The sequence below is a fragment of the Cupressus sempervirens genome, chromosome 4 (genome assembly GCF_028749045.1).
Source record: "Cupressus sempervirens isolate cs-2001-9-10 chromosome 4, ASM2874904v1, whole genome shotgun sequence".
Classification (NCBI taxonomy): Eukaryota; Viridiplantae; Streptophyta; class Pinopsida; order Cupressales; family Cupressaceae; genus Cupressus; species Cupressus sempervirens.
The window spans coordinates 803,814,872-803,828,342 of NC_143121.1; the positions used below are offsets into that span (position 1 = coordinate 803,814,872).

The window sequence follows — 13,471 nt, forward strand, 5'->3', positions numbered from 1 at the left end:
GTATATGTTTTCAAGATTCTTCTACATTCAGGTAACCAGGTTTTCTGCATTCTGAGGGAAGATTTTTTGCATATGCAAGCAACCAAATTTGCCTAGTGCTAACAATTGTTTGTCAAGTCCTGCTAAGTTTTTGCTGAGTTTGTGAACTATATTCACCATCGCTTACCAACATGACATACCACAACTCGGAATGCCATTTGACCCCTTCGACACTTGAAATCTGTTTACAAATGAGTTAAGGATGGGTTCTCCTGTCATGAAAACAATGATATAGGGCTTCAACACATCATTCCTGCACTTAGCCCTCCTTGGCCTGCCTTTCAGCGTTTCTTGCTTCTGCATGTATCCTTCTCAATAGATAAAGCAACCTAACAGACAGTCTGCCTTGCAAAAGACAGAATATGCAACAAAGATGACCAGTACAAAAACAGCATCCTCAGTTCTCATATCTGATGTGTTGCAAGATGCCTTCAGTGAGAAATGAGTAAATAGGATATCATTTGGATGTAACAGATCATTGATGTTCTCACTGGTAAAAAACGAACTCCTCAAATTTTGTGGGTGTGCCATGAATGGCTAAAAGCATTTTGATACATATATGGACCATTTGTTGAAACACTGTAATGGATAGGTATGCGCATATATTGAGCTACTTTTCCTGTTCATATTTCTCATAACTTTTTTTTTAATTTTAATGTTCAACACTTCACTCTGCAAAATCATGACATCAAAATGTGTTACTACAAAATCATATTAATTTCACTAGAGGGCACTATAAATGTATTTGGATGGTGTAAAATTTTATATTTATTTACATGTGATCCACCTTCAAAATAATGTCTAGCCCTCATAAGAAAATGTAATTGAATTAAACTTGTATGACTGTATGTAGAAGCACGATCTGCTGAGAATATAAACTTTGAATCTTTAATCTCGATCTGCAGTGATGAATTTGATCAGAGATAATGTCAATCTCTGATGATGAATCTCAGCCTGTATGAACACACAGAACTTCGACCTGCTATTGCAAATATAACTTGAATAACAACTTGTGAGAATAAGTGACAATGTTGGATATCGATCTGCTGTACGTAATGAACATATATTGATTTTGATGTCAATGCCACAACAAATGACACACATATATATTGTCTTCAATAGATGCCTTATCAGTCATGATCTTTCCATTCAAGAGTCACGATTTATTTAGAGAATTAGTTCGTACTGACTAACTAATTTGATCTCATACAAGATCTGATTAGTTAGTTAATACTAACTAATTGTAACTACTTTATATATATATATATATATATTCAAAGTGATCGATCTGCAATACATAAGTGTATCAAATTTCATCTTAGATGTGTTTGGTAGGCATCTGATTATACATATTATAATCTGCAGTCTCAAGAGATCTGCCCGATGCTAAACATTAACACTCCCTCTTAGCTAGGGAAGCTAACTAAGATGAATTTTTAGATATCACCTTTCACCTTACTCATGACATCAAGGAGTATATTTAGAATAACACATCTCATGACATTCATATACCCTAGTTATGATATGTGCACTGACATCACGTCACATGATGTCTATCATAACTCATCATGGCATCTCACCGTGATTATCTCATAAAGAACATGAAGATGTGTAAAGGTATCACATTTCATGATATCCATCAAAATGTTCTAGAGATACTAGTATCATGATCTACATAAAGGTATCATGTCACATAATATCCATCGTGATAGGAAACATTGTAAAGTTGTCACCTCACAATGTTTAATACAAGTGTACATTATCAAAAAGATCATCACCTTAATGTAATGTACACAGGAAGAGGGCCCATAAGTCATAGTGTCACACTTATAACAAAAAGAGTTTACACATTAAACATCTTTAGTATATAATTTTACAAATGAAATAAATTTAGAGACTGAATCTCAAATACATTTCAATCATACCAAGTTTTTTTCCTGAGTGTTCCACCTTATCTCTGGAAAGACGCTTGGTGAGAATGTTTGCAGTTTGATTGCTAGTATTAATATACTCTAACTGTATTGCTTGCCTCACTACCATATCTCTAACATAATGAAAAGGAATTTCAATATGCTTGGATCGATCATGGAACACTGAATTTTCTAACAGCTTGATACAACTTTGATTATCACATAGAATAGTAGTAGGATTTAGAGGTTTTCCAAATAGCCCCACAATCAACTTCCTAAGCCATATAGCTTCTTTGGTTCCCATAGCTGCTGCAATATATTCTTCTTTAGTAGAGCTTTGTGCAATGGAGGATTGTTTTCTACTTGTCCAAGAGATCATAGCAGATCCTAAACTGAAACAATACCCAGATGTGCTCTTCCTATCCGCCACACTACCAACGCAATCTGAATCTGTGAATCCATGTAAATCAATATCAATCTTCTTGTATTCAAGGCCATATCCAATTGTACCTTGTAGATATTTCAAAATATGTTTAGCAACAACAAGATGAATTTCACGAGGCTCCCAAATGAACTGACTTAGAGCATTCATAGCGTAGCATATATCAGGTCTAGTGTTAACCAAATACATGACTGACCAAATAATCTATCTATAAAGTGTAGGATCTACAAATCTAGATTTTGATGTAGATTCTTTTAATTTGCGTAAGTTTGTCTCCATGGGAGTGGACATAGGTCTACAGTTTAACATTCCAAATCTCTTAAGTATATCAACAGTGTATTTTCCCTAATTTAGAAAGATACCATAAGGTTTTTGCCATACTTCCAATCCTAGAAAGTAGTGTAGAATACCCAAAATCTTTCATTTCAAATTCTGATGTTAAATCACTTTTGCATTGAGCACTAAGATGATCTTCTCCCATGAGTAGTAGACTGTCAACATAAAGAATTAAAATTAGCATATCACCATTAATACATTTAAAATAGAGATTTGGACCAGCACCATTCTTGAAGAATTTTAAACTCGTGAGGTATTTGTCAACTCTTTCATACCAGGCTCAGGGACCCTATTTAAGTCCATACAGAGCCTTCTTTAATTTGCATACATGAGATTCTGTATCATGAACTATAAATCCTTCAAGTTGTTCAAGATAGACTTTTTTTATTGTTCCATTTAGAAATGCAATCTTAACATCCATTTGATGAACCTTCCAACCTTTTGCTGCTGCAATGGCTAACACGGCTTGAATAGAGGTATATCAAGCTATAGGTGCAAAAGTTTCCTCATACTCAATGCCTTCCTTCTGAGAGAATTCTCGAGCAACAAAATGTGTTTTGTGTTTTTCTATGCTACCATCTACAGCATGTTTAATTTTGAACAACTATTTGGGAGAAACAACTGATTTTCCCTTTGGTCTAGGAACTATATCCCAACCATCATTCTTTAGAATGGAGTGACATTCTTCTATCATAGCATCTTTCCAGGCTGCTTGTTTGAGGGCTTCATCAACATTAGTTGGTTCAAAGTCAAGAATTTCACTCATTAATGCATTATATGTTAGTTTGTGGGGACTTTTCCTTTCTCTGAATGAACCATCAAGCGCTGCAAAGTTTTCAGCTTCCTTCACAATTTTCCTAGCCCAAAGTGGTTGTTTTCTTTTGTTAGAATTTTGATTTTCATCAAGACACTCGTTTTGAATCTCAGATTCAGGTGGATTTTCATATAAGGTGTCTTCAGACGTTCTGACTGAATTTCAGGAGTAGAACATATATCCTTGTTTATGATAGGATTTTGATTTTCTAACTCATCATAATTCTTTTTCATTTTAAAGGCAATATCTTTCTCAAATATTACATCTCGACTAAGTTATATTTGCCTTTGTCCAAGAATGAATATTCTCTGTCTTTGAAATTTCACTATATCCCACAAAGGTTCCTTTTCTTTCGGAGGGTTCTAGTTTTGTTCTCTTTTCTTTGGGTACATGAATGTACACTAGGCAGCCAAAGATCCTTAGATGGCTTATGTCATGTTTTTGTCCTATAAATGTCTCCTCAGGTGTTTTCTTATCAAGATGAGAATGAGGACATCTATTTTGAATATAAACAGCTGCTCTAGATGCTTCTGCCCAGAAAAAGGAATCTAGATTTTGATCAAACATCATGGATTTTGCTGCCTCCACAATAGCTCTATTTTTGCTGTCAACTACCCCGTTTTGTTGTGGATTGCAGGGTACAGTGAACTCCCTCTTAATCCTTGAAGTAGCACAATATTCTTTAACCAATTCTGAGTGTATTTTGTCCCATTGTCAGTTCTCAAGGTCCTGATTTTATTTGAAGAGAAATTTTCAGTTAGAGCTTTGAACTCTTTGAATCTATTTAGGATTTCCTCAGATTCTTTGCATTTTAGGAAATATATCCATGTTTTCCTTGAGAAATCATATATGAAAACTACTAGTATAGGGCCCCTCCCTTGGAGGGTGTTGACATAGTGCAATGTCCCATGGTCTATTGTTCCTTGAAAAATATAGGCCTTTATACTTAGATTTTGGTTTGTGAAAGAAGTCAGTCTCGTTTAGCAAGAGAGATGACTCAACATTTGTAACAATTATATGATGGACAGTATTTGAATCAAATACTAGTCCTTAAATATAATTGTGTTGTTTGAGTTGTACTGGATCTTGAATCTTATAACTTTTATATAATATAGCAGCATCTATTGATCCGCAATGCATGAATCTTGTTAGTTTAACAATTTGACTATTTTAAATATGACTTATAGAATTTATGGATCTCAATCATTTTGAAGTGTGCACTAATGATTGATGAAATAAGGTAACTCTGAATGTGTATGACATTCCAAGCGCCTGCTACTTATATCACGTATTGAACCTCCCCTTTTCTTTCTATAACAATATATTATTCTCTATTATCTATCATTCAATATGTATGCCCCTACCTTTCATATATTTTTGTCAATTTCTCCTCTGTCAGGACCACTTAACTTATAACAATGAAGTTAGAGAATATTGGAGGTGACGTGAATGGCCTGAAACTGCAGCTAGCCGAGAATAAAGAATCTTTCGATGTGGGCCTAAGGAATTGCAATTTCTAGATGTAAATTGGTGGTTGTCTCTGTACAAGACCATGCCAATCTTCTATGACCAGACAGTATGATTGGAGGCTGCAAACAATTATCTCACAATCTCTGAAACTGGATGCTGAAACCTTTATTTTATTTGTTTTGTTTCTGTCTGTTATGTCAGACATGGACCTTCTCGTGACTGTCCCGTAATACTCCTAAGAATTTTCCTAATTCACCTTCCTCGCATATATATTCTCATTCGATTGTTTTTACTTCTCACTATTTCTGCCGTTGGCATGTCAAACGGAGTTGATTTGGTGTGCTCCGCTGAAACCCTTTATAAATCATATCCACTCCTCTATTTCAATTTAGAGGTAGTATCGCTCATTGTATTTGTCCTTTCTGAAGATGATGGTAACAGATATTCATCCAGAAACCTCTAGCTATGCATACTTTGTTCCATTGAATATTCTTTGGTAATAATAATTTCTTGTACGCATGTCTAACCTTCTATTCTGAGTCACGGCATTGTCAACGATATAGATCGTGGTGAAATATCCCCCGTGGTTTTTACTTATTGCAATATCCATATGAGGAATTCATGGCAGATTAAAAACATCAGATATCACTGCTCCGTACATCCTCTAGGTAGCATCGTGCAGTACTAGAGATGTTTAGGGATGTGGAGAAATCAAGAATCCGTATGGATGTCTTCAGAATCTGATATTTATTTCCTATGATCTCTATATCCCCAATTCAAGTCTGGTTCTTAAATAATATGAATTGGATATATGGTTCATCCCTCCTTCCATGTATCCCCGATAAGTAATCATTCTCCTCTAATATACAAGTCTGAGCTAAAAGTTGTCATTCTCCTCTAATATATAAGTCTGAGCTAAAAGTTGTGACTATTCATAAGTCTACATTTAGCATATTGGTTTTGTTTATATTAAAATGTTTGGGAAGTATATTTTAATTATAATATATATTTAAGATAGGCTAATAAGATTTAGTACTAACTGTATATGTTATGTATTATATTACACACTAATATGTTTATAATAATCAGATTATGATAATAATAAATTTATTATTATGAATAATATATTTATTTAGGAATTCTTCTATATTGTTTTACTAATACAATTAGTTATATTATATTATACTATTTTCATACTACCATTATACATTAATTGATATAATGTTATATTATATCAATTTGATAAATATATTTAATAATAATAAATTATAATATTTGTGTATTTATTTATTAGTTTTTTAATTGGTATTATTAAGTTCAACCTTAGAAATGGGGAACATTACACATAGGTCTGCTGAGGTCAGAGTGGATTAGTTCCAATATATTTTTGGTTTTGCTTGAATTGGTGTGAAATGATCCTTTAGTGTTTTTCCCTAGAGCACATCCTTTACATGTTCCACAATGTGAGGAGTTTAGTCCAGGTAGTCTGGTGACCAATTTATCGATTAAGGCTTCAAAGTGTTTGTGCCCTAATCTTTTGTGCCACATTTCATTTACGCCAAGAGATTCAAGAATGAGAGCTTGTTTAGGTTCGGTAGACAGTTTATATAGATAACCTTGCCTTATTCCTATAGGTTTGGCTTTCTTAAATGTGTTGGATTGTGCCAAGTCAAAACTCTCCCATTCATGAATGTGATTATATATCCATTATCTTCAAGATCCAATATGGATATTAAGTTTCTTTTGATTTCAGGTACATATAATACATCTTTTAGTTGAATTTCCATGCCTAATTCTAGTTTGATGGTACAGATCCCTACACCTTTTACAGGATGTGCAGAATCATCTCCGATGGTCATTTCTTCATCAGTTTCTTCTACCATAGTTTCCATATTTTCTCAGAATCCCGTAATATGTCTGGATGATACACTATTAATTACCCAGGTGCTTGATTTGTTCGATACTTGATTTGATAGTGCTGAATAAAATAAGAACTACTCAGAGTCTTATTGTGAGTTTATTTTTCCAACGTGGGCATAAGATGCTTATTTCTTTGTTCTTTCAAGACAGTTTACAGCATAGTGCCCATATTGGTCACATCTAAAACATTCAACTTGTGAAGTATATTTTCTATATTTTCCTTCCCCATGAAAATTCTTCTTTCTTTTGAAGTTCTTCTTCGTTCCTTTCTTCTTTGTATTTTTACTAAGAACTTATATATCTTCATCTAAGGATTTTTGTTTGATTCCTTTTGGTAACAGCTTGGCTTCTTCTTGTAGACAATCAAATCTTAGTCAGTCTAGTTTTGGTAGTTTTGATCTTGCACTAATGCTTTGTTTGAATGGTTCCCATGAACTGGGGAGGCCACTTAATGCTATTAGAGATAATTCCTTACTTTTTATTTCATACCCAACGTTAGACAATTGATCCCTTAATTCTATAATTCTCATAAAGTAGGCATTTACGGATTCGCCTTTGTTCATGCTTATGTGATTCAAATGTTTTTTTAGTGCAAGATTTCTTCCAATATTGCTTACCTCAAATGTGTTTTCTAAGGATTTGAGCATGAGGTATGCAATTGTTTGTTTTGCTAGAATAGGCACAATGTGATTCCTTACAGAATCCACTATTAATTTCATAGCTTTCTTATTGTTTTCAATCCATTGTGATTTTTCTGGCTCATTCCCAGGCTCGGTACTTTTTATTTTATAAAATGGGTCTACTTTGTTTTCATCTAATACCATCATGATTCGTAGCTTCCATGTTGTGAAGTAATTGGCTCCTTCAAGACGATCCTCAAGTCTTATTGCACTTGTCATTTTGAAAGATGAATTTTGTAAGTTAAAGGTATGCAATCTAAATTCTCAAGTATAACTTTGGGTTTATTATAACCATAGCTCTGATACCATGTAATTGAGTTAAACTTCTATCAGACAGTATGTAGAAGCACGATCTGCTGAGAATTTAAACTTCAAATCTTTAATCTTGATCTGCAGTGATGAATTTGATCACAGATAATGTCATCTCTGCTGATTAATCTCAGCCTGTATGAACATACTGAACTTCAACCTGCTATTGCAAATATAACTTGAATAACAACTTGTGAGAATAAGTGACAATGTTGGATATTGATCTGCTGTAGGTAATGAACATATATTGATTTCGATGTCAATACCACAACAAATGACGCACATATATATAGTCTTCAATAGATGCCTCTCAAGATCGGTCATGATCTTTCCATTCAAGAGTCACGATTTGTTTAGAGAATTAGTTAGTATTGACTACCTAATTCGATTTCATACAAGATCTGATTAGTTAGTTAGTACTAACTAATTGTGACTGCTTTCTATATATATATATATATATATATATATATATATATATATTCAAAGTGAGCGATCTGCAATACATAAGTGTATTGAATTTCATCTGAGATGTGTTTGGTTGGCATCTGATTATATATATTATAATCTGCAGTCTCAGGAGATCTGCCCAACGCTAAACATTAACAGAGAACTAATGGACCCAAAACTACTTTTATTGGGATTGATATCTTTTCTCCATATGTGACATTTGCATCAGCCTAATAAACTTTTTAATCACCATTTAAAACATTTTCAATAAAAAACAGCAATATGTTATAATCTCGTAATCAGTTCAAGCAAACAACTCCCATAAAGATTACGAGTACCAAGATTTACCAAATTACATCAAACAAAACCCTCTTCTTTTTCACAATTTTAAGCATGTCCACGGCATGTGCAGTGAACAATACTAATGTTGCAGATAACTAATAAATAGACTCCTATATTTGTTGATAATTTTGTAGATCATCTTGTTTATTTGCAGTTTATCTCTATTTACTTCGGATTACACATCCCTCCATTTTGCATTTCAATATGTTATAATCTTGTAATCAGTTCAAGCAAACAACTCCCGTAAAGTTTATGAGAACTGATATTTACCAAATTACATCATACAAAGCCCTCTTCTTTTTCATAATTTTAAGCATGTCCACTGCGTGTGCAGTGAACAATACTAATGGTGCAGATAACTAGCAAATAGACTCCAATATTGTGTTGATATTTTTGTAGCTCATTTTGTTTATTTGCAGTTTATCTCTATTTACTTCGGATTCACATCCCTCCATTTTGCATTTCAGCTGTTTAATACTAACACTTGAATAGAGGTATTCAAAAGCAGTTTGATCTTCTCACTTACATGTGCATTTCCCTAAATGTTAAACTTATCAAAGTGTTATATCATATATTATGACACTAAAGTTACACATATGAAGAAAGTGTTTGTATTCAATCTTATATGTTAAGAGCACAAGACAGAAATCGTAACATGTCCCACTTACTAGTTAGCAATATACCCTGTATTTTTTTTTAAACTAGAAGTCAACAATTCATAATTTTTATTAATAATTGCTTGTCAACTCTCCAGACTTTCTTAATCTTGATCCCCACAATAGAATCTAACATAGACAACCTGAAGAAAATGTGTGTTTTCAATTCGGATTCCAGGTTATTAGAGCCAAAACACATCATATGCCAGTGCACCACCTTACTTCTCTGTTAGGTTTAACTCTATCTTTCAAGCATCTAAAGCTGCAACACGAGAATTCTGATTACCATGTACTGAAGCATACTTGGACAAAGAAAGAAATGATATTAATGTTCATGAATAACCAAAACAGGTCAATGGGACTCAAAAAAAAAGTCAAGGACAAGAGACAAGTGCTAGGGTAAAAAGAATATGGATTAGTAACTAAACACAAATAGACAGGAAAGATGAAAGAAGCCCAAAGTACAATTGTTTCCTTGATTTTCTCTCTTCTGTAACTTGCTGTCATGCACAGGGACTGGTAATGTATTGAAAACAATAAACTTGCCATCGTGCACATGGACTGGCAAAGTATTGGAACAATAAACTATGTACCATTCTAAAAGTTTGATGCATACTTCTCTGCAAAGAATTACTTAAAGATGTCAGTGTTATAATTTTCCATAATACATTAGAATTTAAAATTGAACTAGTAGCTTCCGGTTTTAATTGTCTATGAGTTTTTAACATCAACATTTTGGATCAAACTATGTGATCCATCATGAGGATGCTAGAGGCCAAGAGATGTATAAAAAAAAAATTTTGCCTATTTTATTATTGCATTTATTTTTACTTTTATTTTCATTATTATTTCTATTATGTATCTTTATTATTAACTTCTTTGGTTTTTATCTTGGTTCCCTATCTATTATTTCTTATTATTTTTGTCTTCCTCTTCTTTCCATCTGCTCTTTTATTTTATTTGCTTCTCCACATTTTTTCAGTTAGTTTTGTCTCGATCCACAAGCTCCTCCTCCTTTCCTTCTTATATCTACTGACACTGGTCTTGTTTGTAGCTCTTATATTTTTTGTTGTGTGTCTCTTGCTCTCTAGCATCCTGATAATGGATCACAGAGTGTGATGCGAACTTTGATGTTAAAAACTCATACACAATCAAAAACAGAAGCTACTAGTTCAATACTTAAAGATGTTCTAGAGAAGCCAAAAACAAAACCTGCTAAGCTAGAATTGCAAAACGAAATGCAATCTCGCTTGGATGTTTTGAGAAAATCAAACTTGGAAGTAGAAATTCCCACTTGACTGCAATGGAAAGATTAAACTTGAAGAGAAGAATAAATTCAGAAGCTACAGTCTCAGGTTGGATATATTTAGAACATTGAAATAAGATCAAGGAAATTCAAATTGGGTATTGCGCAATAAATGCAGCATAAATTTGAATTGCAGTAGAAAGAAGATATGACTAATCTTCTTTACAAGCACAGACACTAATTTCCTTATAGCAGATTCCAACTTCTAAATTGCATGTGCTGCACTCAATGGCCAAGTATTCTCAAAAAATGAGCTTTGCATTGTTCATGACATCAGATTTTCTAAATCTCGAAGACAAACGTAGTGCATTTATTGCTATTGGTCTCCCTTGATACCTGTAACATGTGCCACTGTTCAATCAGTCACTGAAGATCTGCAAAAATTAATGCATATAACAGATGATATGAAAGAAAAAGATGGAATACTAATTTCCCTGTGATAATCTTCCTAAAGGCAGTCAATATCCCTATATAACATTCACAAGATATAGCCATGCAGCCTCACAAAATTACCTCAACAAGTCTATGCAAGAAGATTTCAGTGATATGACAGCCAAGAGACAAAGCAGACACAATATCATTCTAATTGGTCAGCTTTGATATTTCAATACTTTTCTCCTATCAAATTTAGAATTATATGCTTAAAACACTTCATGGTGAATCAGGATTCACAAAGTCTCACATATATACATGATTTGTCAACATAATAAAGGTTTGTCAACTTAGTATTTTCAAGTGTTTTGATAGCAGAACAAAGAATTGATTGTAATTTGACATTTTTTTTTCCCCAGTCTTCTTTTTTGATTCCTTTCCTCTAATCTGCACTCCCATGGATATTTCAACTTTCTACTGGTGATTGCTTCCTTCCAGTATTTTCTTGCACTATTCTTTTCTATCATTAGTGTTCTTGCACAATCCATGATAGATTTGTTCCTTGTTTCAGCTATACCATTCTGCCGAGGTGTACCAAAGGCTGATACTTGTCTTTTAATTCCTTTTTCAATGCAAAATTCATTGAATTCATTGGAAATGAATTCACCACCAATAAATATTATTTAAAAATTATAGTGGACAATTTAAGCTTCCACTCTGTGCATCATAAAGTGTCCCTATGTAAGATGATGTTTAAGTTAGCCTTGATTTTTTATTTTGCAAAGTGAAAAATTATAACTTGTGATTGGAGTGCAACGATCTAAAACTACAGACAGATCATTAGGATTTTTGTAAATCAACAACAAATAGGACTTGTACGATACAAGATCCTATGTGACCTAACCTAAGGACATTAAATATTATCATGATTCAGATCTAAATAAAATGCAAATTCTATTTTAATGGCAAAATAGGGTTGTTATTGATTTGCCATGTTTGCTAATATTGCCACTGATTTCCAGTAGCTATCAAGAGAGCTATTTGTCTCAGAAGTGTCTTTATTAAACTAAACATTTTCTTGACATGACTCAAGGCATGTATTAACTATTCGGCAGAATATGTTCCAATTTTCCTATGTAAAACAAAGCAATGCGACACATACAGAAAATTTAACAGTAGATAAATAATATAGTTCTACCAGCTAATTTCAATCTAAGATGCAAAAATAACAATAGCGGTATTTCACACATACCTCCATGGTTATAAGGCAGCTTTCTGATTGGTTCGCCATCCCCAATATCCACATCAAATACTGATAAATGAAACACAAAATGGATGAGTACAAGTAGACAACAATGAAATCAAAATTTCATTAAGCATTATATTCAAATAAATCCTTAATAGAGGTTACTTGCCATAGTCATATGCAACACCATCAAGTGTTTTACGGCCCTGTGAATCATCAGGTCCATCCACAACTTCACCAACCTAACAGAACAGATATCTTGGTAAGATGTTATAAACATGTAGGAAACATTTACAATCATATAGAAATTCTGAAAATCTCTAAAACCAAAACTTTGAACAACCCAACCCAACCCAACCCAACTACTGGAAAGGAAGATGCATGTCACCTTTTCCATGGAGCAAGTTAGAAGTAAATCCCCATAAATAAGAATATTTAGATATATATTTGAGTGTATTAAAATGTAACCATCATCATATGGCCCATTACTTTTCCATCCTAATATTTATTATCTCCCATTTTTTGGATTTATTGCTATCCCCTTTCTCCAACTGGTTTATTTGTTATGGAACTAGACTGGTTGAATAAGAGAATAATGTAATGTTCCCAACTTTGTACCCACGCAAGTTTATCCTTTTATGGTGAACCAAGTCTACTCAACAGTACGGGCTTGACAACCTACTCAAGAATACATTGCCACGGTACCTGCTGGTACTACCAATGTACTAGTCCACACTGCCAACGTACTAGTCAACATTGCTAATGAACAAGTTAGTTTTGCCAACATACTAATTGGCTCTACTAGATGGAGGGCGCAATAGTGTACGAGTGTCAATGTACTAGTAAGCTCTACCAAATGGAGGATGCAATCGCATACAGCCAACATAATAGTCGGCTCTACCAAATGGAGGATGCAATGCGTACGAGTGCCAATGTACTAGTCGACTCTGCCACATGGACGGTGCAATGGTGTACGACCAACGTACTAGTCGGCTCTGTCAAGTGGAGGGTACAATGGCGTACGGGTGCCAACGTACTAATTGTATCTTCCAAATGGAGGGTGTAACGACATATGGGTTGCAAACATACAAGTTGGCTCTGCCAGATTGAGAGTGCAATGGCTTATGATCAACGTATTAGTCGGCTCTGCCAATTGGAGGGTTCAATGGCATATGGTTGCAG

At 33.8% G+C, this 13,471-nt stretch overlaps 1 protein-coding gene across 6 annotated transcripts in view; it reads right to left on the reverse strand.

Annotated features, from left to right (window-relative positions):
• LOC149563833 (transducin family protein / WD-40 repeat family protein) overlaps positions 1-13,471 on the reverse strand; it is a 233,478-nt gene that overhangs the window by 144,273 nt on the left and 75,734 nt on the right. For all 6 annotated transcript variants that reach the window (XR_016364116.1, XR_016364115.1, XM_089826960.1 and 3 more), the window contains exons 10-11: positions 12,459-12,531; positions 12,296-12,355 (exon numbers count right to left, since the gene is read on the reverse strand). Coding sequence is in view for 4 of the 6 variants with exons in the window: in XM_089826960.1 (XP_089683086.1) it covers positions 12,296-12,355; positions 12,459-12,531 (133 nt within the window). In the remaining 2 variants the exon portion in view is untranslated. The remainder of the gene's footprint in view (positions 1-12,295; positions 12,356-12,458; positions 12,532-13,471) is intronic.